The sequence below is a fragment of the Curcuma longa genome, chromosome 8 (genome assembly GCF_044706935.1).
Source record: "Curcuma longa cultivar G26 ecotype Majalengka, Jawa Barat chromosome 8, ITB_CL_G26_1.1, whole genome shotgun sequence".
Lineage (NCBI taxonomy): Eukaryota > Viridiplantae > Streptophyta > Magnoliopsida > Zingiberales > Zingiberaceae > Curcuma > Curcuma longa.
In genome coordinates this window covers 10557044-10585035 of record NC_133868.1, presented here as the reverse complement: position 1 = coordinate 10585035, position 27992 = coordinate 10557044, and the positions used below count along the sequence as shown (strand labels likewise).

Genomic DNA, 27992 nt, shown 5'->3' with positions numbered 1-27992 from the left:
GGTTAGAAGAAGTGCAACCATCATGAGCATATATGCTAACCCCTGGTCTATCGTCTTACCTGCACCAAACACACAACTTTCATGTATGACACACAGAAAATATATGATACTCGACAGTTAAAGAAGGCCTCAATACATATATACCATCATTCGATGCAGCTCCTTCTGCGATCGGCGACAAGATCTTCATCGTCATTCCTTGACACAACAATGGATGCAGAAGCAGTGCCATGAGTGCGTAGGTCAAGATGAGAGCAGAAACCTTAATGGAAGACATGTTAATTAATATCTCTATCTCTCAGTGAACGAGGAGATCGAGGAAGTGATCGATGCAACAACTGTTACTCGTGAAGTGATGATTGGTAAGCTAAGTGCATCAACATATATATGGAGAGAGAGAGAGAGAGAGAGAGAGAGACAGAGAGTCGATGTTACAGTCACCAGGGCTGACCGCTGGAAGTAAACGTTGCGTAAAACATGCGCTTGGTTGATCAATTAATTAACTAATATAGTAGTGGATCAAGTTGGAAATGAATTTATAATTATGAATAATTAAGAAACAAAGGAACAGAGGCGTCGACCGTGTTGAATAATAATACAGTAGTCTAACTGTTTTAAAAATCGGGATCATGGATGTTCTTTTCGACGTGTCAGCCCGGTCGACGTAAAAATTGTTCTGAAATGTGCTAAAAAAATTAGTATGGAGTGACTGGTTTATGGCGTTTCATTATTTTTTTTAAGAAGAGAAGTGTGTAAATGTATATATTAAGACCGTAGTTAATTAAATTAAAACATTCAACTAATGAGATCGACTTAGTGGACATGCATTTGAGTGACAGATTGAATTTTTTTTTTCTATTAGGCAAAAATCGAAAGAACACCTTGTGATTTACATTAAAAAGACACTTTAATTTTATATATATTTTGGATAAATATATCCTTCCAATGGACTTTCTTAGAACGATCATCTAGTACACATTAGACTGGTTCGGTTACTCTTGACTTTTTTTTATTCTTGTAAAGCTGCAATAGAATTAAAAAGATAAATTTGATATATATATATATATATATATATATATATATATATATATATTAAGATAAGATATTTTTAATAATATTTTTTTTTAAAAAAAAATGAACCTTTCTATAAAAGAGGATTTTCCTTATTTTATTTACTTGTATAAAAAAATTCCCGATAGGGAGATTGATTCCTTTATTTTTAAAAATTCCCGAAAGGTGTTCGGGCCTCTCCCGACAGCACCTGCAAGATAACGCAAAAAAGGGACAGCCATATACGACGTCCAATATCTTGACATCCATGCCCAATCCTGCCTCCAAGTATTGAGCAACTAAAATGTCGATTAACACCTCAAGTCATACGCCTAAAGGTAAAAACTGCACGTAAATGTTAGTAACAATAAAAAATATAAATCTGATACACATTTCCATCTATCTAAATCGGAACCCCATTTAGATGAAAATAATAATAAAAAAAAAGATAGCGAAGAAGATCCACGCAAATCCGTAAAAATGAGATTGACTTAGCTTTTTATCTACATATTTTTTAAAAGTTCTGCAAACCATTTATTGAATTATCTGCATTAGGTTATCCAGAGCGTGTCTAAATGATCAGAAGTAACCCACTATCGACTGAAGAGAGAAAGGATACTCTCATCAGCTGACGGGGCAGCCTAATTCTTTAGCTGCAGCACTAAGGTAAGTAAGTGTTTGACCACTCGCAAGCCTGCTTTGTGCTTCCCACTGAATGCATTTCTCTATGTCAGCTCGCCAGCTGATGATGCCCAAATTTAAGCATTGGTAAGCTGAATCCGGGATGACCTTCCTATTTACATTCAGACATGTGGGGGAGGTCGTTGGACTACTATGCAATATGTCACGAAGCACTGATGTACTGAGAGTGCGGACATGCGCGCTCGGATGTGAAAGGCAGCGGATGGTTGCGGATAACCGACACTGCAAATGTGTCCCATGGGAAGTTCTAGTTTGCATATATTTTGATTACGGTGATCAAAGAATATGAAGTGAGGAGATGATGTACCTTGAGCAGGTTTGAGAGGCCGTCTGCAACTGCAACACCCGGTTGTCCCCAGTTTGTAACAAGTTGAATGGCATTGGCTGTCACTTCGAGAAGCTGCTTGTGGTTAACATATTCTCGCAAGAATAATAACCATGTTAAAAAGGAAGAAGAATTTGAAACAGATCTGAAACAACTACATCAAACAGAAAACTTAATAAAGAAGAAAGGCTATTAGATATAAAATCAGTTGAGGAGAAGAGGAACCTATAAAGTTTAAAGGCTAACTAATCTGAACGTTCAAAAATAATTTATGCAAGCAATAAAAGGTTGCATAAATAGGGTTTTGACGCCTGACTAGAAAGAGATGGTTCTGGTGGCAACTAGCATACCATATATTGGTATGAGATGGTGCTGATTAGCAGAAATAAGGAGCAAGAACAAAGGAGGAAGGGAAGACAAAGAAGTCCAATGCCAGTCCATGTCTCGGTAAGAGATGGCATTGATCAACACAAATCACAAGCAAGAACCAAGGGGAAGAAGAACAAGCAGACTGTTATGCCCATGCATGTATGTGAGTTCTTCTTCCACAGTCAAAATCCTTTCTTCTACTACTTCGAGACCACAGCTAGGGCTGATCAGTTATCCACCAGGATGCTTTCATAGTAATTTAGGTGACAGTGGTTTTACTAGAACGGTTCCATATCGTTAAAGAAAGCCATGCATTTAAGTAATGCACTAATAAGTAGGACTAAGATAACTATCAAACTCCTGAGGTTCTTTCAGAAATTACCTCCAATTGAGGCAGGGTACAAGCCTCACCATCAACAAGCATTCCATCTGTAGCACGGAGTAAAAGATCTGAAGCACTTGCCAGAATTATTAGTGCCTCTGGGGTGTCCTGGTTTCTCATGAGTTCCACTATCAGCTTCACAATTCTATGGTTTATTCTCCACATTTTCTGTCCTTGCTCATCATCCCTTGCAATCCAGGACTGCAAATCCTTCTCCGCCTGTCCAAACACATTGTTCTCAAAAAGTGACCGAAAAAATTGGGAGCACTGTGAGTGCAATGAACTATATATATATATATATATATATATATATATGAAAAAATAACAAAATCTGGACCTGTAGAACAATAGCAGTTGATGCTTTTGTTGGCGATGCTGAAACTACATTGCAAATTGCATCTACAACCTAACATATGGACAAAAATAGTTAGTCTGAGTATTTGATTCTGACCTAATAAAAAATGATAAGCAATTCGAACACTTGACATCATAATGTATCTGAAGAGCCAAACATCACATTGCATAAGACAAATTAATCCATGTTTATCATTCATTCGACTTTGTGGCCTTGTTATCAGCAGACAGCATAAATAGCCCCCCCAGAAAAATGGTAAAAATATAAACATTCTTGCACAAGGCCACAAATCCAGTACATACATATACAGCAATGTGAAGAGGAAAGTAACATAATTTTTAACTCTTGATTTGAAAATTAAAGATTTTATTTATGAAGTAAGTTACAAAAAAAAAAAAATCAAGGCACTCAACCAACTAAATTGCTTTCTTTTGATCATGCACTTTATTGGGTTGGTATTAGGATCTTCGAAGCAAACAAAAGACTTACTCTGTTGGAAGGATGAATGTAGTGTTGCAAATTAATAATTGAGTAGGATTTTGATTCTAAATCTTTTATTTCCAAATGAGGCATCCAAATTTGAAAAACATCAGAGTTGCAAGAAACAAAAAATATACAACAACAACCATGTTTTATCCCACTAGATGAGATCGGCTATATGGATCCTTCTACACTACTGAACTCTATCCCCTACTATATCATCATTTATATTTAAATAAATTTTATCTTATTTTATTATTATTAATCAAGTCTTCTTTGATCTTCCTCTTTCTCGTTTGATATGCACATTTATCATAATTTCACATTGTCTAACTAGAGCATATATTGGTCGTCTACGTACATGTTCATACCATCTTAAACGTATTTCTTAAATTTTCCCTTAATGGATGCAACTCCACACAGCTACGGAGGACGCCCGTGGGGTCAAACCATAAGATATAACAATATATTAAGGGTGGGCATGGGTCAAACCATGAGATATAATACAGTAGTATACTTAGTTTGTCTAAACTGTATAATCTCTGAAATAGATTAGTGATCTTCAAAATCTATCTACCTTTGTAACTTTACTAGCAATCATTTTAGGATAATGTACATAGCAATGAATTTGGCAATCTGTTAGCTCAGCATAATCAATGATGCTGAATAGATGGATGAGACGAACAGGTATCTCTCAGAACAATTGACACAAATTATCATGCAAATGAGGATACCTATATTAAGTATTTAAAATATCAATGCCATTAGATAAAAGCTGCAACATGTACCTGCCTCCAACCCTGGTGAGCAGATGTACTTTCTGCAGTCATTTTTGTTTCTGGTGCAGCAATCAGTTTATGCCACAACAATGAAACAACAGAGAAACACAATTCCTGTTTCTCTGCAACAGATCTTAGAAGAGCTTGTGCCCCATAACTATAACCAATGTAGCGATCTTTCATGAAAAAGTTTGCCAAATCTGAAGCCTCCACTGATAAACTTGAAATACTTTTAGCTGATGTCTCTGCAACAGTGTCAGTAGATAAATTTCTTTTATCACTCTTCGAAGAAATTTTTGATGAACTATAGGTAGATTCAGAGCATGGGATATCATCAGATTCGAAGGTGCTACTTCTTGCAAAAACTGATAGGCTACCACTGGGACATGTTGGATCATCCTTTTGCACCTGTGCATGTACCAAATGTGCTTCCAGAGGCTCAGCCTTGTGAACAATGGAGGCAACAACTTTGCCATGTATGTCAATTAAGTTATAAAGTGAAGCAGCCCTAGTAGAGATTTCTACATCCCACTTGCAGCGCATCATAACAGAAAGGGCATTCATGCAAGCTTTTGATCTTCCAAATAACTCAGAAACATGAGCAGCAACCATAGCAGCAGCCACAATCTCATTTGAACTATAACTCCATGAGGTTCCAACAGAAGATGGCTTCAATGAGAACAAGGCTTCTAGAATTCCAAGAATTCGACGACTGTGACAGACAGCAAACCTGATGCTATTATGCAACTCATGAGCAACTCTATTAGTTTTTGCAGGTTTGGTACTTTTTGCAGAACCCATAGAATCTGTAGGAAGACAATTTTTAGTAATCATGGGGAACAACTGAAGTTCACAAGCCAGTGCGCAGACAGCTGCAAGGACATAAGAATCAAATGTTGCTACTGGTCCTTGCTTTTTCCGACTTTTGTTTCCAGTACCTGGTTTTCTATTTACAAGCAGATCCCCACTAACCTCATCAGAAGAATAACTACCACATTCTGTTGGCCTTTTACTCCCACCATTTGGCAAAGCTTCATGGCTGACAGAAACTGTTAGCATGACGAATAACAATCGTGATGCAAGGTCCATTGAAGCACAAGATTCCAGAAATAATGAATGAATCATGGTATGAAGCTCTGCTATTGCAAGATTCTTAGTGGTAGACCACATGCTTCCATGGGCTCTTGATTTACTTGATTGCTCAGCAGAATTTTCAGCAGGAAATGTTCTTTTGAGTATAGCTTCAACAGTAGCAACAAATATTCTTATGAGGCATGCTTCTGCGGGGCTTCCTTGAGGAAGATATTCCAAAACCTTCAACAGAGGTAAATACAAATTCCAAGATAAAGGAGGTGGCTGCAATGGAGTTGCAACTACTATTTCAGGCAAGTCAACAGCTGAGGAACTCAGAGGAAGCAAACCATAAGCAGCTTCCCAAATAGTACAGATTCTCCATTCAACATCAGGGCCATGGGCACACAACATTGTTGCAATTCCTTGAGCCGTTGCTTCAATAGAAGCTTCTGATGTGGGAACTTCAAGCTAGTTGGGAAAGTCATCAGCAACAACATAAGTTAATGACAAAAGAATCATTTGAACTTGTAAAATAATAGAGCATAAACAAATGAAATTGCCTATTAATGTTAGGACAAGTGGATGACATAAATACCAAGAATTTGAATGTGCTTATTTAGCCAAATCATGTCTACCAATAAAGGAAACAACACAAACAATACTACCTACCTGTTTCTTGTATGATGATATATATCCAACCAGGGGTTCATGCTGGACTTCAACTCCTTCAGCCTGGCTTAAAGGGGGGAAAAGCAATGTAGGTTGTGAAAGTATGCGAAAAAGCAAAGCAGCTGCAGCATCTGCAGCGACACCAGCTCTCATGGACATTGCAATGCCTATTGCACGGAGGAAATGCAAATGCAACCAATTCCTTGGAAGCTGCAGAAGGATGATTAAAGATCTCAACAATAAAATGCTGATATAACGTACATGCATTATCAACAATTTATATCAGACCGACATGGATATAAGCTATTTGGAATGAACAAATAGTCATAATAAAATTATTCATATATAATTAAACCCTAGTACTGGACTCAATAGGTACAAGGAAGCCTCTAAATCTTCTAAATTGTCCACTTATTACCCTCTGTGTTTGATTGCCTTTAACACAGGATATCTTTTGTCAACATTACATACCTTTCCTTACATAACTATTATATTTTATTGATCACTATCATCATCTAAAAACGGCTGCAGAGCCAATGCCCTGAGAGACTTCATTGTATATACAGTCCTAGTAGAAATCAGGTTATTCCAAAATAAAACCACGTACCATCTATTCAGAATGCACAAGGACTATAGAGTTTAAACCGATCCTTCGGTAGTTATGTTCAAGTTACTATTGATTTGATTAAATTGATTTAGTCAAATAAAGATTATTTATATGGATTGCTTAGGTTGATATGCAAACATTGTTATATGATTTTCAAGTTGACTATCAAGAATTAGTATCTATTAAAATGGTTTATGTTATATTGATTTCTTAGTTTCATATGTAAATTTTTTTATATGAAAAGATTGGTTGTTTAGGGTGAACAATTTGATATGTTAAGTGACAGTTGTGAAACATTTTATAAGAATTGCTTAGGTTAACTCGACAAATCATGTGGTAGATGTAAACTTGGATATCTCTGGTTCCAAAACAGATAGCAGAGAGAAGCTGTAGCATTCTTTAAGGGTTAGGAAAAAAGAGAGAGCATCTTGAATATCTCAGGCCATGCTAATCACAGTCTTACCATAGAAAATAAGAATAAAGATCAGTTTGACTAGCTTACAATAAATATTGCAAAAAATAGTATGTACTTTTGTCAACATATTTAATGGTCGATATTTCCAAATATTGATTGCACATGTGGTAGGTGTGTTCCAGATCTAGGTAGGTGTGCACAAATAGAAAGGTTCAACAAGAAACTGGCTCAAGGAGGAATAAGTAACTAATTCCAGATCTGCCAAGTTAATGACTAACCCCAATAAACGGCATCAATATGTTCACCATTCTTCCAAATAAGTTTTCCTTGTGCCACAGTTAACATTGCACACCATTAACCACTTAATATGTATAAGCTCAACCTATTTATACAAATGTGAGTTGATCATGTATTAATATTTTTTCTTTATGAGAAAGTATTAGCCATTTTAGATAACTTATTAAATTTTCTCATCAAGACTTGTTAGTGTTAATATTACCTTTCCCTGAATCAACTTCAGTTTTTTTCCATGCCCATATTACATTGACTCATCCAAGTTTCTTAGTCTTGATATTACCATTCATTGAATCAACTCCATTTTCACATGTCCTTCACCATCATTAATATCACTAAGTTATGTATATCCCAAATATTTCGGATCAGCTTACATGTAGCATATCCCTGCATACAGCTTTATTCAAGATTATTCTGGATTGGTTCCATTTGCCTCCTCTTCTTCACCTTTGTTGCCTTCATTACTTTGCCTCCCTCCATCCTAAGAGTCTCAAAGGATCAACTGCTACCTCACTACTGAAAACACACGCTCCTAATTCTTCATTAAAAAAACTGCTCCTCTTCTATCTAAACCATTGAGTTTAGCAATCTTAGAATGCTACCAAGTTCCACTCCTTATCTTCCACAAAACCTTTGTGCCAAGCTGAACTCCAAAACATCGTGCAACCCTCCAAATGCCTACCACTAATCAATATGCTTGAAACAAGTGAAGACAAAGGCTTGTATTGCCCGATACAAGTGATACGAGTGAAACAGATCAACCTCACGTGTTGGTCTAGATTATGTTTCATTCCCCATGGGCCATGTTAAAAAATTGACTTTTTGGAATGGTGAAAGTGACATGGTAGAATAAGTGGTGAAGGCTTGAACAACCAGTATCAAAGCCTTAGTTTTTAGGGAATGGTGAAAGCGACATAGAAGAATAAGTTCGATAAAAAATTGACTTTTTTGGAAATGTAGATCAGAAATTGTCTATACTAAAACAAGTTACATTAATTTCTTCCAGGATATAAGCTCGATGAACATTAGCAATTTCTAGGCATACAAATGGCCATAATACTTTGCTACCAATAGCCTGAGACGAGACACTCTTCGTCATCAATGAGAAGACTATGTTGAATTCAGAGCCAATCAATGCCCCATATTATTGTTTTTGTCAAAAGAGTGTCTCATTCCAAAAAACGTCAAAACAACATCCTAGCATATTTCTCATTCCAAAAATATGATTGGTTGTGTGGCAGCGGCAGCGCCACAGAGGCCTCATGGCCAGGCGAGGTTGTTGCAATCTCAAGGATAGGTGAGGCCTCTCGCCTCTACAAGAGGCCTCATAGCTAGGCATGGCCTCCATGAGGTTACCGTGAGCTCGTTGAGACCTCATGGCCAGGCGAGGTCGTTGCGACCTCGCAGAGAGCTCACAGTTGGCGTTGTTGGTTGATCGTTAGGTTGTGTGGGCTCATAGAGAAGGATCATCGAAGTTTGGCAAGAGGAAGGATAGTAGTTCTGCTCGATTTTGGTGGATTAAAAATAAGGGAAAATTAATCCGCTAATGGATTTGAAATCTCCTATCTTGAATTTTACATCAAGTAAATGAAGGAAAATGTCTCAACTCTCGTGCAATATTTCCTTTTCTTCATTCATCCTTAGGAGTAAATAGGGCATAAGTATTTACTTGAAGATCTCAGGTTTACAAACATTAGATCAATGAATATGCATTATTACAATCAAGAAATCAATAACCTAATGAAGTCATGATGTTTAAGTTAATTGTTTAACCACTTGTCCCAAAAGATGGAGATGTTAGAAAAGAAAAGGAATTTATATGATGAACTAGCATATTTGTCCATGTAGGACTATGGAGCATGGAGCAATCAAGCTTCGACACATCCCCTCACGTTTATGATGACTAAAGGTACAAACTTAGCTTTTTCTTTCTCACACAAGCAAGATTCAAACTTGAAGCTCCTACGCTAATACTAACAACTTGTCAACATATCACAAGATTTTAGGGTAAGAGGTTAGCCAATCAGATTTAACACACCATACACTAAATACATCGAAATTTTCAATTGACAATTACTTTATCTAAGTGTTGTCATGTCCAAGAAGATTAGCAAATTATACTTGTATAAGAGAGATCAAGTAGGCATGAATTGTAAAAAGGACAACCAAATTGAAGCAGTCTTGGTGGCATAGCTAAAACTTGATCTCTTGATGAGTAATTTTATATGATCATCTAGTGAAAACTTTAACCTACACAAATTCTGGAGCTCCTTAATAATGACTAGAATCTCTTTTATTTATAATTGACAGATAAAAAACAGTTCCTATATAATAAGACAAGAGGTGACATCAAAATATCAAGCTCATGCTTATTTAGAATATAGCTTTTTCCACAGAGCAAGGATTTAATGTTATGCTTATGCAAATGCTCTTTGGATTATGACAAAACCAAGGATTGAAATTTTGAGCCGTATCGCATGATACGGGCGAAATTTTTCGTTCCGCCGATGGACTGACACCGGCACCGGCACCGGCCGGGAGACGCCTCCGGAGGCGTCGCCCGAGCGCGGCGACGCCTCCAGAGGCATCGCGCGGCCTCGGCGACGCCTCCGGAGCTGTCGCCTGGGCCCGGCGACGCCATCAGAGGTGCCGCCCATGCCCGACGACGCCATCGGAGGTGTCGCGCGGGCCCGACGACGCCTCTGCACCCGATCTGAAACAGTCGCGATTTTTTATTTTTTAGTTTTTTTAATTTAGAGTTTAATTGAGGTTTTATAATCAATTCCTAGTTATAGTTGGGGATAATTTAAATAGGTTTTATTAAAATCTATAAAATTATCTTATTATTTTTTAAAAATATTTTATTTTTTATTTTAAATATTTAGAATAAATTTTTTATTTTAGTTAATATATTTTATATTTTAAAAATACCGAAACGGTACGATACGGTACCAAAACTATATCGTTCCGATCCGGGACCGAAACCTCGATGCAGCTCGATATTTTAAACCTTGGACAAAACTAGTAATATGCACGAGATTTATAACTCATTTCTAGATGTAGGTTTGAAAAACCTCCCCCTTAGGCCTCTAAACCAATTGAACCAAGGGATCTGACATTCACACAGTATGAAGACTTGTTCTCTGTCTAGTTCACCTCTGTGAATAGTATGGAGAATCATTATGGACAATTAGTATGTATATACCTATCATGCCATGTGGCATCTGATCTTGGTGTACTATTCACGTCACAAATCCCCCAGCCAACTTTAACAGCACAAATGATCCAATATTAGCGTCATTTATTATTCAATCTCACTATGTTCTAAATAATAATCTCAGTTCTACTTGAACAACGTTAAAATCCAAGGCACAAACTTAGTTTGACCTTCCAATTCAACAATTGCCAGCAGAATATTAATGATTAAGGGCAGTGTGTTAATGAACAATCCCATAGTTTTTCAACAAATACCAACTTTTCCTTTTAATCCACCTAGTATTCGTGTAAAAGACTAATAAAAATGATTTATTTGAATATTAGTCATACCTACTTGTATCATCCAAACTTGGTCTTGTTTCACTAAAACCAGAAAATAATTGTTAGCATGCACCTTCTGACAGGCCTTTAAAGCTTCCACAGAGATGACATCATTACTAAAAAAGAACAATGTTTTAGATCTATATTGGTAGCCGAACCAACCGGGCATTCACACACCCATTCTACTTACAACCAGTAATGGTCAAAATATATTTAATGCAAAATTCATAACATAAGAAAATTGTGTCAAAATGGCTTGTTATACTGAATTTAGCTGGTTCTAGACCAACTCAATGACCCATGCTGAATTTGAGTAGGGCTATCTATGAACCGGTGAATGAGACAAATCTTTCCAGTTTCAGGATACTAGGCATCAAACAAAAAGGGCGCAAGGAGAACAATAGAAAAAAACAGAGAACAACAATATCTCTCTTTGAAAGATGTCTGAATGTTCTGACTATGCATACCCTCATGCCAGATGCGTAATCCTCAGCTGCTCGAAGAAGTTCAACTAGTTGCACAGCAGCATCAAGTGCATCTGGTGCCCATGAAGGAGGTGCTTCTAGAAGCCCAAGCAGCAGTCGCTGTGTAGCACTTGGAGTAGCATTTGAATAATACCTGACAATAAGAAATTTACAATTAGAAATGTTACGAACTACTAAATGTCAGTTAGTGACGACATAAACATCCACCTATGAAATAGTCGAGCATAAGGTTCAAGCGGAGGCAGCCCTGCGACAAGATGCTCATCCAAAGGAGTTGTAGGAGGAGGAAGCAAGAGTGCTGGGACGGCTGCTGCTGTCAAATTCACAGTCTCATAACGAGATACTTCCTCATCACAAACACCCAGTATGACACCAGCTCCATTAGCCACAGCCCATCTTGGGGTTGATGGCATAAGTTGAGGATGTTTTCCAGATCCACAACTAGAAGCTACAAATATGAGGAAGGCTTATTAGTGATTATTGACTTGAAGCCCATGGAATAGTAGTGAAGTTAAGAAGAGGAAATGAAGCCAAAGAGCCTGTACTGAAAAGGATATGGTAATGGCTCATATATGTAGTAGAATCTATGGGGGAAAATTCTAGTTTTCTGAATATCATCAGACAGTTATTATCTGAAAGCAATTATCAAACTTTGGTCATCCAAATGAGACATAAAAGATCAAATGCATCTACAAGGAGCATAGGGAGAAGAATTGAATGCTATGTCAGTAATAAGTAATCCACAAATTAAGGCAGAAAAAATTGTGATTTGGGATTTCTCCTACATGATTTTATCATAATTATCTTGATATGCTACAATCCCTGTTCTGTGCAAACTAGTTGCACCAGTAGATATTAAGATCAAGACCACCTTTATCTTGATCCACAGACCACAGGTAATGTGGATCAAAATTTGGAGCTAAATTTAGAGAGTGTTTTAAGATTCTTAGGGTTTTTAGACTTTTATAAGTTTGTTTAATTTTTAAAAGTTGTCTAAGTCTTTAAAAGTTTGCTTTGTTTTATGGTAAATTAGACCTTGTCATAGGAGAATTGATCTTTAATTCTGGTTAATAAAAGGGAATGGATCCCCTCATGCAATTTATTCTTCCTTTTATGAAATTTTCCACCGTGAGTTTGTTTCCAATATGACATCAAGTGGTATCTGAGTATTTAAGTGTTACATCAAGTAATATGAGAGTTGAATCCGTAGTTTGGATTGGTACTTCCATTACTTGCTTTAATTCTTTCATTCTCTGTTGCCACAACACCTAATCTGCAACAAAGTTCAGAATTCCCTCCTCTCTCATGTCCAAGACTGCAAGACACCCTCCCAACTGAACTCCTTTGCACAAGCCACGTGCATCCCCACCCACGTGAGGCTGCACCACCTAGGCGCCTAGCACACATGAGGACTATGTTAAGGACTAGTAGCCCAGCTACGAGGGATGAATAAACAATGAAATTTCCGCACAAATCAGAGCTCAAAATTACAACTCAAACTATCCTTGGTAGCCAAGTGCATGTGCGTGATCAAATAAAGTGTTAATATATATAAAAAAATACAAAATTAACACAATGCTAAGACACTTATGTAATGTGGTTTTAAGCTCCACTCCTACTCCGCGACTCTCTAAGCATTAGTGTGTTGTCCTCTTCCTTATACAATCCACTATCAAACTCCTTCACGAGCCAATGGAGCAAGCTTTTACAATCCAAGGATAAAACCTCAAGAATTAGAGAGTTTTATACAAGGAGGATACAACAACAACCAAGCTTTTATCTCACTAAGTAAGGTCGGTTATATATATTCGCCTACATCATTGGGCTATATCCCCTATTATATCCTTATCTATATTTAAATGAATTTTATACTCTTTTATTGTTGCAAACTAATTAAAGGAGAGCTTTGGCGCACCGGTAAAATTGTTGTCATGTAATCTAAAAGTCATGGGTTCAAGTCTCAAAAATAACCTCTTGCAAAATAAGGTAAAACTGCGTACAACAGACCCTTTCCTAGAACCTCGCATTAGTGAGAGCTTCGTGCACCGAACTGCCCTTTAGTCGACCCCTCCTACTGGGATAAGGCTTAGTTGTTGTTGGTTGTTGTATTGTTGCTAACCAAGTCTTCTTTGATTTCCATCTTCCTCAATTAATGTGCATATCTGTCATAATCTCATATCATCTAACTTGGACATTTATTGGTCGCCTAAGTATATATCTATATCATCTTAAATACGTCTCTCGAAGTTTCCCTCAATAAGTGTCACCATGACTTTCTTTTTAATATTCTCATTTCTTATGTTGTCCATGCTCATATATATCTGCACATCCACCTTAATATCCTCATCTCTACGACTCTTTGCGCATGTGACAGCCCATCATTGAACTTCATATAACATAGCAGGTCTAACTATCGTTTTGTAAAATTTTCATTTAAGCTTTAGAGGTACTTATAATCACAAAAAAAAACAATTGAATCCCTCCTCCATTTCAACCATTATGCTTAAATTATATGTAAAACATCTCTATCAACCCCTCCATTCTTTTGCAAAAAAAAAAAAAAAGATACTTAAAACTCTCTCAGTTACAGGCAATTCATCATTTCCTATCCTAACAATTTCCTCGTTACGTCTACTACTAGTAAACTTAAATTTCATATATTCTATCTTTACTTTACTAAACCCTAAAACTTTTTTACTTCTAGTGTTTCCCACCATGATTCAAGCTTAGCATTTACTCCTTCACGTATCTCATCTTAGAGGTGGCCATAGTCAGGGTTAATAGTCGACTGGTATTAGAGTTCAATTAATTGGTGGCTGAGAAATCCAATACCCTAAAGTTCAAACTAATCGACTGCTGCTCGAAGGCTATAAAAAGAGGAGCGGATGGAGGCTTTAAGGTTGGCGAAATAGTGTTAGCTAAACCTATTAGAAACCTTGTAATTTCCCATAACATTCCTCTTTGTATTCCTTGTAATCTCTTGTGCTTGTAAGTGATTTCTCCACCTCTAGAAGAGTTTCGAAAAGGAGAAAGATAGTAATTTTTTAGGAATGATGCACTGACAGATCATAGACCACGGAGTATGAGTCTGAGGGACTGTCAGACCATGGAGTAAGAGTCCAAGAAACTGTCAAACTATGTCAAATAAACATGTTAGTGATTGTGGTAAGTGTTGATTGCATGATTGCTTCACTTTCGCTATGCTAATCGTGTTTGATCTAGTTTGATAGCAAAAGTATAGAATCATCACTTGCATGTTACAATCGCTATTCACCCCTTAATGCACCTAACACTCCTAATAGAAATCATCTAATGGGGAATTAATCTCAGAAGCTTTGGTTTGAATGGTTTGAAAAGTTCAACTATACTCTTCTTCGGTATGGCATGGCTAGAAGCATGACTAATCACTTAGTATTTCACTTCGTTTCTACATATGGGAAAAGCATCTTTCTTATTGTTTATATAGGCAATATTATCATCACTAGTAATGATTCTATTGAGATCACACAATTGAAGGAAAACTCTATCAACATTTCAAACTAAAGACATAGGTGATCTTCAGTACTTGGTATAGAGGTGGCTACTGACACATTTACATCTCTTCAACAAGAGTATATACTTGATATGTTTGACAAAGAAGTATGCTAGTACTAATCAGTTAAAACTCCTATGTCGTTAGTACTAGAACGGGGAGAGCTACTAGTTAATCCCAAGAAGGACAAAAAGAATTAATAGGCGTCAATATGATTTGTCAACTTCTAGAGATCATATGTGGAAAACAATTTAAAAAATTCTACATGACCTCGAGAATACTCTAGGAAAACACCTCTTATTTTAAGAACAAGGTCATCTTCAAATTATAGAGTGCACTGATGTAGATGGACATCTATTGCATTCTTCTAGAAGAAGCAAACTATTTTCACCAAATCAAATGGACTACTGTTTAGTCTGTTACTAGTATCCGTGCCCCCCCCCCCCCCCCCCCAACACACACATTTCCCAAACAGCATTGACTAAAGCATATAGAATTTCCCAACATCATGGGCTATCCAACTTGTATAACCTAGAGGTCTCAAACCCATCTATCAATAGAATTTGCCTCCTTTATCCTCGACACCAAGTCCTTCTACCATCTCCACGACTCAACACCTCCACCCAACACAACAATTGCTAGTGACTCAACCCTCTCATGCATTGGTCTATAACCAAGCTAATTCTTCACCTCCCTTCCCCATATAGCATTCCAACAACAATCCAAAATTGAACAATGTCCATTCTTGGCGGATAACACTATACGATACTATATACCAATTAGCAGAAAATTCTGCAAAGTAACATTCTATAAAGAGAGAAGTTTACAAAAGGGTAAATCTAATCTCAGTATTTTTTTGAAATTTAGTATGTTTAATTCTATAGCTAGTTCAATTTATTTAATAATATTAAGTCTTTTGTTGTTGTGATCTGGTTTACAGTACAACTTTGTTCATATGTCATTAGTTGTTGAAATTCAACATCAGAAATCACAAGAGATACCACTACTATTGTACTACTATAAGAGATGTAGATACTAAATATGAGGATCATAAGATCAGGTAGAGGGTAAGTATGATCTATGAAAACAACTAGAAGCCTAGAAAGCTTTAAAGGATTTGTTGATAAGCTATTTAATTGATTGACAAGGAGTTGCACTTAAATCGCTCTATCAATGCCAACCCTTCAAAAGTATCACTCGATCCAAATATGGCATGATGGCACACAAATACCCCTACCCCATGTTTAGTTTGTCCAAATCAATTGATACTGGCATGAATCGACCAAGTAGGATTGAGCTACAACATGGAGGGTAAGCTTAATCCATGAAAAAAAAGGTGAATGGGGGTTTCCCTAAAGTGTAGTTTAGGATTGTAATGCATGTGCAGGAACTTCTATATTCGATTATGCTTAGGCTAGTACTTCAAATTTATCCATATGGTATATTGTTCATCTTTGAAGTGCCTTGGGATGCACTTCTATATCTACTTTCATTTCATTTCACCCAATGTGTAAAGGGCTTGACCCCTGACTTGACATAGTGATCCTACACATTTTGCTAATATTTATTCGCAAAACCTATGAGATTTTGGCAAATTGGGTTTGTTCATGTTGTACCAATCAAAATAGCCCTCTCTAATAAGGTTAGCCAATCAAGAAATATATTTGAGTCTAGCTGGCCATAACTAAGGGCCTTAATCTTGATCGTGGTGTCTAACTCATGCCCAGGCACTTATTGTGCTAATCAGCAACATACATGCTTGCATGACAATGATAGTTCACGCAATATGTTGCTCATTCTATAGGTAAGGAAAGAGATGAGTGGTGACTAAGATAGGGAAGAGGGAGATCCCACATGGGTCTGAAGATGCAGGTGGTGGATGCAATGGTATTTGGTGGGGTGGGATGGCTGGGCCTGTAATAGTATCTTATTGTTGTACAAAACAATGTTACATCTTATGCATTTATAGTCATCAGGATAATTAATTTTATCTAAAGGCATTCATTAAGTTATGCCTTGAACTCGATTCCATACTTTGTCTAACATGGCACAAAGAATAACATAAATTATACATTGGGAAAACACTTGAATTGGTATCCAATTATGATGTATATAGAAACAGCTTCAGCTAACCTGTTGTAGGAGGCTTTAGTTCTCCACCAGCTGCATATTTTCCCATGACCCCTCCGCACCTAATTTGCAAAATAGTGTTCAATAATCTGAACGTAGGATATATATAATGGATGCAAAACAATGTAGAAAGATAACTCTTACTGGGTATATCCATCGTCAAAAAAATCCCTAATTTCATAAAAGCAGAAACAAACTAACATATTTATAGATAACGATTGGTCTCACTATACTTCCTAAAAAAAGCAATGTCAGACTAAGAAGAGATTTTTTTTTTTGGTTTCAGGTAAACTGAGATTCCCCGCAAGCAGCCTAAGGTCTGCATTTTGGATTGAGATTTTTATTTATTTAAAAAGGCCTCATCTTCAAGGTCCTAAGTGTCAATCCTAAGCATAAACCCTTCTTTGCTTTATCAAGAGGAAGCATTACTTGATCACTTGATTATAGCAAAGAACACATCCACAACTAAATCTTGCACCAAGCAAGTATGGACTGATAATTGCTAGGATAATGTTAAAACATATATAATTTTATTTTTTCCAACTCCAATTGGCAGTTCAAAACCGTCAATGTCGCTCCCAAGCCCGGATGAAAATTACTATATTGTTCATCGGAAAGAACACGTTGCAGGGTCTGACTGCAACGTCTTAACAAGAACTGCTACATTTCCATGAAAATTTGAATGTAGTGTTAAATATACAAAAGTATTCACACTATAAGTTGAATAAAAATAAATATTATAAGAATACTGATTATCTTAGATTTGGAATATGAAACATATAAACACTCCCTGACAAAGCAATAGAGGTAGTAGATACAGTAATTAGGAGAAAAATTAATATTTTATATTTATAAGAGACAAAATGGATAAGAGAAAAGGCAAAGATGATAGAAAACTCGTATTATTGTAGACAATTTATTAAATGATAAAGTAGTATGAATAATTAGAAAGGAGAATAGGATTATAACTCTCAAGATCATGATGATGAAAAAACTATTAATGTTTAGCATATATCATCTAAGTAGTATTAGATGAAGACACCAAATATACATTTTGAGAAGACCTAGGTAAGAAAGTGCACAAAAATTCCACCAAATGAGATGATTTTAATAGGAAATCTAAATGGGCATGTAGAAGTAAGAAACAAAGAATATGATAGGATGCATAAGATTATGATTTTGGAATAATAAATGAAGAAGGAAAAACTATATTAGATTTTATAATAGCATATGAACTTATAATAACCAATACATTTTTCAAGAAAAGAGAACACTTGGTTACATTCAAAGTGAGAACAATAAATCGCAAATTGACTTTCTTGTGATCAAGAAGAAGGATAGAAAATTTTATAAAGATTGCAAGTCTTTTTTGAAAAAAACTTAACTACTCTATATAAGTCAGTAGTGTTAGATATGCTCCTCATGCATAATATTAATAGAAGGAAAACATGTATGACTCCTAGAATCAAGGGGTGGAAATTAAAGGATGGAAAGCAAAGCATATTTAAGGAGAGAGTACGAGCACAAGTATTTGGAGAAATACATGGCGACTAAAATATGATATAGGATAAGATGATATTAAATTTGAAAATAATGGCCAAGAACATACTCGGTGAGTTAAAAATGTACTCCGCCAAATAAAAAATCTTAGCGGTGTAACGAGGAAGTACAAGAAAAGTGCAGAAAAATGAATAACCTATAAGTTATTATACACTTGTAAAAACGAAGAACTTTAAAAAGTATACAATAGCCAAGAAAGCGGTGAGTAAAGCCAAAAATGAAACTTTTGAACGCTTATATCGACAACTACATACAAAAGAAGGGGAAAGACACATTTACAAAATAGTTAAAGCGAGAGAGAAGAAGACAAGAGATCCTATCCAAATAAGATGCATTAAAAATGAATATAATATGGTACTAGTGAATGATGAGGGAATAAAAGAAAGATGGAAGAAGTTTTTTCATCAATATTTTAATAAAGATTTAGGTGACCAACTTAACTTAGATAATTTTACTAGATTAGAAAAGTATAAAAATTTAAATTTTTATCGTCGAATTCAAACTTCAAAAGTAGAACAAGTTTTAAATACAAAACAAAAAAGTGATTGGAGCAGATGATATTCTGATAAAGGTATGAAAGTGCATAGGAAAGCAGTGTATTAAATGTCTTACGAAATTATTCAACCTGATATTGAAAATGAAAAAAATGTTTGATCAGTGAAGGGTAACTACTATAGTCCCCCGTATAAAATTGAAGGAGACATACAAAATTGTACGAATTATAGGAGCATTAAACTAATGAGTTATAACATGAAACTTTGAGAAAAAGTGATAGAAAAAAACTAAGCAAGGAGAACACGATGATTGAAAATCAATTTGTGTTCATGTCTAGAAGGTCGACAATAGAAGTTATACATTTTCTTAAACAATTAATTGAGAAACGAAACAAGATATACACATGCACATGATACTCACTGACCTAGAAAAGTTTATGATAGAGTGTAGAGAAAAATTATATGGAGAATTCTAGAAAAGAAATGTGCTTGCATAGCGTATATTGAAATAATTAAAAATATGTATGAGAATGTAATGATAAGAGTGAAGACTCCAAGCAGATTAATCGAAGTGTTTTCTATAAAGATAAGATTACATCAATGATTAACTCTATGTCCCTATCTTTTTACACTAATAATGGATGAACTCGTTGGATACATCCAAGACACATTACCATGATGCATGTTGTTGGTAGGTGATATTGTTTTAGTAGATGAGACATGTAAAGGAGTAAATATAATGCTCGAATCTTGACAAGAAATAATGAAAGTGAAAAGTTTTAGACTTTAGTGAAGTAAAGACAAAATATATGAAATTTAAATTTAACAATATTAAACGAAATAAGACAATTGTTAAGATAGGAGATGACTACTTACCTATAAATGAGAGCTTTAAGTATTTATTATCATTTTTATAAAATGATGGAGCGGTTGAGAGAGACATCTTACATTGAATACAAGCGAGATAGTTGAAATGGAAGAGAATGTCAACTATTCTTTATTATCGTAAAATACATCTAAAACTTAAATGGATGTTCTACAAAATGACAGTTAGACTTGTTATATTATATGGAATCAAATGTTGGACTATGACTCGAGTATACAAACAGAAGATGAGAGTTGAATATATAAGGATGTTAAAGTGGATATATGGACATGTAAGTATGGATAAGATAAGAAATGAGAACACTAGAGAGAAAATCAAGGTTGCGCCTATTCAAAGAAAACTCCTAGAGACGTGTTTAAAATAGTACAGACATGTACTTAGTCCACCAATAAATACTCCAATTAAGTAATGTGAAACTATGACAAATACATACATTAAACGAAAAAGAGAAAGACCAAAGAAGACTTAGTTAGCAATGATAAAAGAGGATAAAATTTATTTAAATATAGATGATGATATAATAAAGGATAGAGCTCAATAATGTTGGTGATCTATATAATCAATCTCACCTAATGGAATAACACTTAGTTGTTGTTGTACAGTTGGCAATCCAAGTGATTAAGGATAATTCACTCTGGTATTTTTTTTGCCAATTAGTTTTTTCCAACTTCACTAAGTCAGTATTTAGGATAATTCATGTGCTTGGCATTTCATCTAGGCATGATAACGACAATATGAATTACTATCTTGAGCTTCATTTCCTAATGCTTACTAGTGTTAGTAATTGTTATGACTTAAAATGGAAATGCCAAGGATCTTTTGTGAATATCACACATTACATGGATTAGAATATAATATTACCATTAAGAATAATACATACAAGTAGGTACTAGTTGAGGATGATTGGCCCTAATAGTGTTCCCTATTACATGCATTAGAATCGATACCCACACTCTCCTTTGTTCACTCTAACGCCATCTACGTCGCCTTTAGTTTGCTACTACTCCCTTATGTCTGCCAATAACCCCCACATTACACAAATCTCACTACCAACATCATCATTCACTCAACCATGATTTGAAATCTCGTATCATATCGGTCAGCACAATCTAAACTTATCGTTCCGATAGATTGCTAAAACTCAATATTACTCAACCAAACAATGTGGCATTGTGTTAATCATGTCAATAAGTATCGCGGCATGCCAACACTTGATACCCCTTAACATGCTACAAAATAAGTAAAGATGAATTGAAATAATATTGTTAATTTTTTTTAACTTATATGCATATGAGACAATGTCATAACATTAAGTCTGAAGTTAAGTATATGGTTGTTATATTTTCTCCTTTTTCTTCTTCATCTTCTTCCTCCAATTCGCAACCGACATCATACATTGAAACGTCAACAAGATACCAAAACAATATCATTTCAGTTAAAAACAAAAACTCTGACATGACTCAAGATTTTGAACCTTGCACTCAATCTCTAGAAAATGAACCCTGCAACACATCATCTCCTTCGTTGATTTCATTGACAGTTTATTTGCAACCATGCAAGTGTAGAGAGATCTCACAATCTTCTTCTTAAGGAGCATATATCTTCCTCTTAACCTACTCAACGTGATTAGCACTTGAGTCCAATCTATCTTGCACAATCTACTACCATGCTCACCTCCTATGTCACCCCGGTTTGCCATCACATTGGTTTGCCAGCCACATCGCCGTCTCCTCCAGCACTACGACTACACTTGTGCAATTTACCATAATGCTCACTTAGAATGAAGCCTCATAGTAGACCTTCTGGGCTTCTCAAGTTGTAGGTGCAGATCTCTTCTAGCTGGTGGCATTCTCACATTTGCAATCTTCCAACAAACCCTCCAAACTTTTTAGGTTACAAGTGCACACGCTTGTGAAGGGAAAAGCCATCACTTCATAGTAATCAATTCTTCTCGGGTTTAATTAATTCAACCCATCTAATCACAAAAACAATTGCTTACCTTTGAAGATATTCATGTTCTTTTAATCTTTTTTTCATTTATTCAAGCTACATCTAACTGGTATTAAATATCTGTACTTTTATTTTTAGCCTTTTTAGCAGCGATAAACACATGAAATTAGTTTTTTTTATTTGCTTAATATTCACCCACATTATAAAAAGTTCTACTTTCCAAAGTAAAGAACCAATTTCAATACAATGGGATCTTTAGTACACCTATCTATATCTTAGGTGCTGTAAATTCTTCATTCTCAAAATAAACTATTAGAATAATGATTTTTTGAAAGGATGATATGGTAGAAAATAAGCCCAGGCCTAGAGCAAGAGGATTGAAAGGAAACTTTCAACTTGCCAAGGAATCCTGAAACATCAAAGGCACAGTTGTGAGCAAATGTGAATTAAGATTTTGGTAGCCTTGGCCTTGAGCAAGTCCAGAGTTCTGACACTTAATATGGATTGAATAAAACATCTGAACAAGAGAGGCAAAATTCAGATACATACCATCTAAAATAATCACTTCTAATGCCCAATGGTGCAGCAAGTAATATGTCTGTAATCCATGGAGATAATGGTCGCAGTGGCCTCCTATCGCGCTCCTGTTGAACTAGACTAGATGTTTCTTTCTCAGACTTACTTGCTGTGGCAAGGTTACTACTATTGCTCCTTTCAGCTTCAGAATTATGATGCTCGACCTTGTGGACTGGCCGATTATAGTGAGTCAAAATACGTAAAATTTCCCCACATGCCAAAGCCCATTGCTCAGAATACTCTTTCTGCAGTAATTAATTTGCTAAATAAATTACTGAAAATTGTGAATTTATACATGATTTTCAAAATTAAATAAAATATTACCATACTTGAAAAGAATGGATTAGGATGGTAAGATAATATACTTTCTCAAAATATTGTACCTCTGCATTTTGGCTGACCAAGGATATGAAAGAAATAAATGGAGGGGCATTTCTATCATACACCAATCTCCCATCAATTATAAGTGAAAGGATAGGATGGACAATTACATGACCATGCTCTGGATGATGCAAAATAAATACAGCTGTAAATTAAGAAAAGCAGGAATCTGGAGTCAGCAACTTGACACTGGAAATGAGATAGCAATAACTTGAAATTGACAGTCAAAAGGTGTGAATAAGCCAATACCAAGAACTTCATCCAAAAGATGCTTCTCTTTAGAGGGATAGTGACTTTGGATTAACTGCACAAATAGAAGAAACAAGAATGAGTCTTTTGAAGCACTACTTTGCTGATACAGCAAAATATTTATATGCTAGTAGTCTTTAGAACAAAAAAACAAATTGGCTTGATAATTATACCTGAGCTATATCTTCTGGGAAGTCCTCAGAAGTGAACTGACTGAAATATTCAACATAGGCAATGACTTGGGCCTTAAGGAAAAGCCAAATCCATTAGTCATCATTAAAATGAATGACAAAAAAAAACTTAAACCTGACTTACCACATAGAGATACAAAAAATTGAAATGTCATTATTTTTTCTTGGCTTCTTAGTTATTTGTTGATACTTGATTCATTTTTGGATTTGGACAATTAGCCAATGGAAGGCAGATAAAAAGATACTCTCTTGTTTAATAATTAATGACACTGTGTTGCAATTTAACATCTATTCACGATGAGTTTATCAATTTTCGCAAATAACTCTTGGGATCACCTACTGATATGTCTTCAATATTGCATCTGCCAAACTTTTTTTAACTTACCAAGTAAACTCCTCCAATTTATCTAGCCTGATTATTTACTTTACAAAGGAAGAGATAAAACTTGGCATTTTAAAGATTGCTAAGGATATGTCACCAGAACCTGATTGTATTACCTGTGAATTCATCTAAGATTATTAGGAAGTAGTCTCTCAGGATTTGTTTCTCCTATTCAAAGCTTTTTATCTAAGGAATGTATTAAGATGACTGAATACTGCATTCATCACTATTAGAGGACTGGTGTTTGGACGGTGAAGGATTTCAAGCTCATTTTACTTGTCCACATTATTCTGAAAAGCATCTCCATGTTCTTGCAGAAAGATTAAGAACTGTTTTTATTTAATCACGTAATTGTTGATCATTCTTAGTTAGCATTGTTGACAGGAAAGAATGTCCATTGATTTTGAATTGGTCACAGTTTCTATCTCTAAAACTAAGCTATCTGTTGAAGTTCATTAAATAGTTAATAAATATATTTTCTCTATCTCCTTTCATATACCTAATATTGTCTAAATATCGACATCTTATTGCCCCAAAATTTTCTTCATTTTAGGGGGAAACGGGGAGCAGAAACTGTAACTTCTTGTAAGTAATGTAAGTATAAAGCATTCACTGCAGAGCCGTGATGAAGTGCTGCAACTTTTATTGTCTACATATATCAAAATATATTGAATATATGAGCCGTGATGAAGTAACTAATCATTGCAGAAAAAAATAAAATTACACTCGTCGAGCAATCACTGGAAGGAAAGAGAGACATAACGAAACAATATCTAAGAAAGGAAGCTGGGAGCTACTGGAAAACAAATGCACAATCACTTTCATTATGTACCTGTTTTTGTTGTTCATCTTGGGGTGGTGGCCAGAAGAGTGACGTGAATTGCAGGCCGTCAATCCACTTTTCATTCGCGACAGACATTCTTAGCTAAATGCTTCTGTAATCTTTTCTCGCTTGCTAAGATCAAGCAACCCCCAGAACCAATCTACTGTTAGCGGTCGATGACAAAGGTTCCAAATTCTACACCAATCAAACCTAACCGCTTCATCGGCCTAATAAACAGACTCAATAGCTAAAACCCGATCTAAGATCTGACAGAAAGCAGGATAATAAAACTCTCGAGTCATCAAGGTCCAGCTTCAATCCCCGGAAAGGGGCTTTAATCCCCCTAAAACCTTACTGCCCATCTCAACCGACCTCGAAGCACATCAATCTTCAAATTCCTGCAGAAGAAACAGCAATCACAACAAAAAAAAAAAAAAACACTACAAAACAATAATCCCAAGCAAAAAAAAAATCTCCACGCCGCGGAATTAGCTAAAGAAACGTTCGAAGAAAGAAACTCATATATCCTACTGCAGACAGATGGAACGAGCGTTAAGAATCCCTAACAAACTGAAACCAAAAAAAAACCCAAATAAACAGAAAGGACGGCTAAATTCAAGAAATCCACACAATAAAAGAACACCAAGATCACGAAAAACTGGAGAGTGCGCATACGTATCGGGGCGGATCGTTTGATCTGACGCTAGGGTTTCCAAGAGCTTTCGCAGAGTAGAGCTTGGTTTTTGACGTTGGGAAGGGGAGTGAGATAAAGGGGAAGGGAGGAGAGAGAGGAGAAGATTTTTTTCAAGAGAGATGGATGGATGGGTTTTATTGTAATTCTAAAAACGTATTGGGTTTTATGGAGCAAATGATAATTGGGATCGGCGGAGGAGGGCAAGAGAGAGCGCAGTAAAAGATTCTCGGGCGATACGCGGTGTGCGGCCTGGAGGCCGGGCTTCGCCCTCTCCCGTCCGACGTGGCGTTGATATTTTCTCGCGCATGACTACGCGGGCCCCACGCGCTGGACGCTGTTCCATGGCGTTGCCATGCCGCGCCACGCATCGACACGACCTCGCAATGTGGCCGTCAGACGAGACGAGGGGGGCGGCGATGGAGGGGCCCAGGAGCGGAAAAACAATGGGTGGAGTGGTGACGCAAGTGGGCAAGTGGACAAGTGGACGGTGGGTGGGAAAACAAGGGGCGGCGGTGCTTTACGTAATCGGAAGGTTGTCGGAGCGCGGTAAATTTTCCAAACGTGTCGACGTGTCGAGCTCTACTTGTTTGATAGCCAAATCAATATGTTAGTATTTAATAAGATAACTGAATCAAATATAATTACGCTGCGGTTTAATTTTAGCTTAGTTTAAATTTGATTCATTTAAGATATTATCAACCTTTTTGAAAATTTGTTTTCAAAATTACATAGGTAAAAGTACTTTTCTAAAATAGTATGGTAATAATATAAAATAGAATTTAAAAACTTTAGGAGCAAAGTAGAATTTACACTCACTGATCAATTAATTTTAGAAATAACTAATTATTAATATAAACTTGTATAAAATTTGGGTTGAGTTTAAGTTTGATTGCTTGTAAATCAAGTGTACTTAAAACATTATGATAAAATATATATTTATGATTATTCTGTTTTGAATATGTTAATATTTATAACATTTATGTGAGAATTTTATATGTCATTTTAATTTAGAATTATAGCTTTTAAGAATACAATTAAAATTATGATGGTTAAATGCAAACTCAGGGCAAACGCTTAATTAAACAAATAATTATAATTTAATTACAATTTGATTTTTTTTAACTTAATTTGATTTGATTGAATCGAAGAAAAGGATTAAAGCATTCCAATGATGACCGGTTGACCCGTTGAGATTAGATATTTTCGGGTGTGACACGGACACGTGGCTGTGGGCGGGAGCAGCCTTATTTAAGTAGTGGAGCAGGAAGGTTGCTTTGTCGATCGCGGCGACGTGGCGCGATCTTGTTCAAGTAATATATTTGCCTTACAGTCAAGTGACTCGCTTGTCTTTTTGCTTTCGTGGGACCCACAAAACGATCACATGCATGCATGAGGTTTTTTTTTTTAATCGAAGTGTGTAGGTTTTACTCTGCCGTAGAGGGGGAATCCGACGGATTTCGTAAGATTTGCTTTTTATCTATAATAATTAATTTTTTTTAGTAAAAAATAAAATTTGACATCCAACGGTTCTATATGATCAATTTCACGATTATATATAAGTAAATAAATCGAGACATAATAATTAACTCTTCATTAAAAATGTGAAATCTACTACTCTAGTGGTTCCACACGGTCGCTCTCACGATCATATGTGAGAAAATAAAGCGCGAAGTTACAGTTGACCACTATAGAGAGGGCATTACCTCGGCTTCGTTGAAATTCGATCCTTGTCCACTGCAATAAATATGTCTCATATTAACCAACTCTTTTACAAAAGGTAGAATTCGCCACTCCAACGATCCCACACAGCGGCCTTACGACTATCTGTGAGGAGGTAAATCGAGATTCGAATCCTTATCTTCTTTTATAAGTCTACTTCATCGTAACCAACTCAACTATGCCCCAAAGATGATAACCATCTCAATTATATCCTAAGAGTCACAATAACCATCTCAATCAACGATTTATTATCATGTCAAACATAGAACCCAGTTAAATGGCGCCCCAATGAAGGGCAAAAATTGTAGTTAAAAGGCCAACCCCTTTTTTAAGAAAAGACACACTTTTTAAAAAACAATACTCTATTTTTATTTTTCATTTAAAATATTATTATTCCACATTATTGTTATAGTAATTTCAACAAAAACTAATAAAACAATTCAACCAAAATTGCTTACAACAATCTTGATCAAAATTGTTAAACAATATATCAGCTTTAAACAAAGTCACTATAACGATATTGAAGTCAATTTGACTAAGTTAAAAATTAATACTTTAATATAACAGTTAGTCCATACTTAATAATTTTGACTAAGAAAAAAAATACTTTAATTTGTAATATTTTTGTCCAAAATTAGTAAAACTGTTTTAATAATAATAAAAATAATAACAATTTTTTTTATTTTTGCCTAAAAATTAAACCGGTCTAAACTCATTGACTTTTTTTTTTATGAGTTGTTAAAATATCTCTTATGAAGTCAAAGCGCAATACTGCCTTAATCAAACGACTAATTAATTTAATTGACCGACCAACTTTGACGGCCATTTGTAGTATGTTGATCAAAAGCAAAGCCACTGACAAAAGTCAAAGCACCGCCACTAACAAAAGTCAAAGCACATGT

The 27992-nt window shown here is 35.7% G+C and overlaps 1 protein-coding gene across 1 annotated transcript; it reads right to left on the bottom strand.

Annotated features, from left to right (window-relative positions):
* Positions 1–1511: 1511 nt before the first annotated feature.
* LOC141833730 (protein GIGANTEA-like) lies at positions 1512–25495 on the bottom strand. Its single transcript, XM_074721224.1, has 15 exons — positions 25353–25495; positions 24687–25075; positions 23455–23526; positions 23282–23336; positions 23035–23177; positions 22625–22896; positions 17189–17247; positions 11731–11971; positions 11506–11656; positions 6186–6395; positions 4452–5984; positions 3166–3234; positions 2829–3047; positions 2060–2152; positions 1512–1974 (listed from the first exon to the last, which is right to left on the bottom strand). The coding sequence occupies exons 2-15, from the start codon at positions 24771–24773 to the stop codon at positions 1675–1677; spliced, it is 3504 nt and encodes a 1167-aa protein (XP_074577325.1). The 5' UTR covers positions 24774–25075; positions 25353–25495; the 3' UTR covers positions 1512–1674.
* Positions 25496–27992: the final 2497 nt, after the last annotated feature.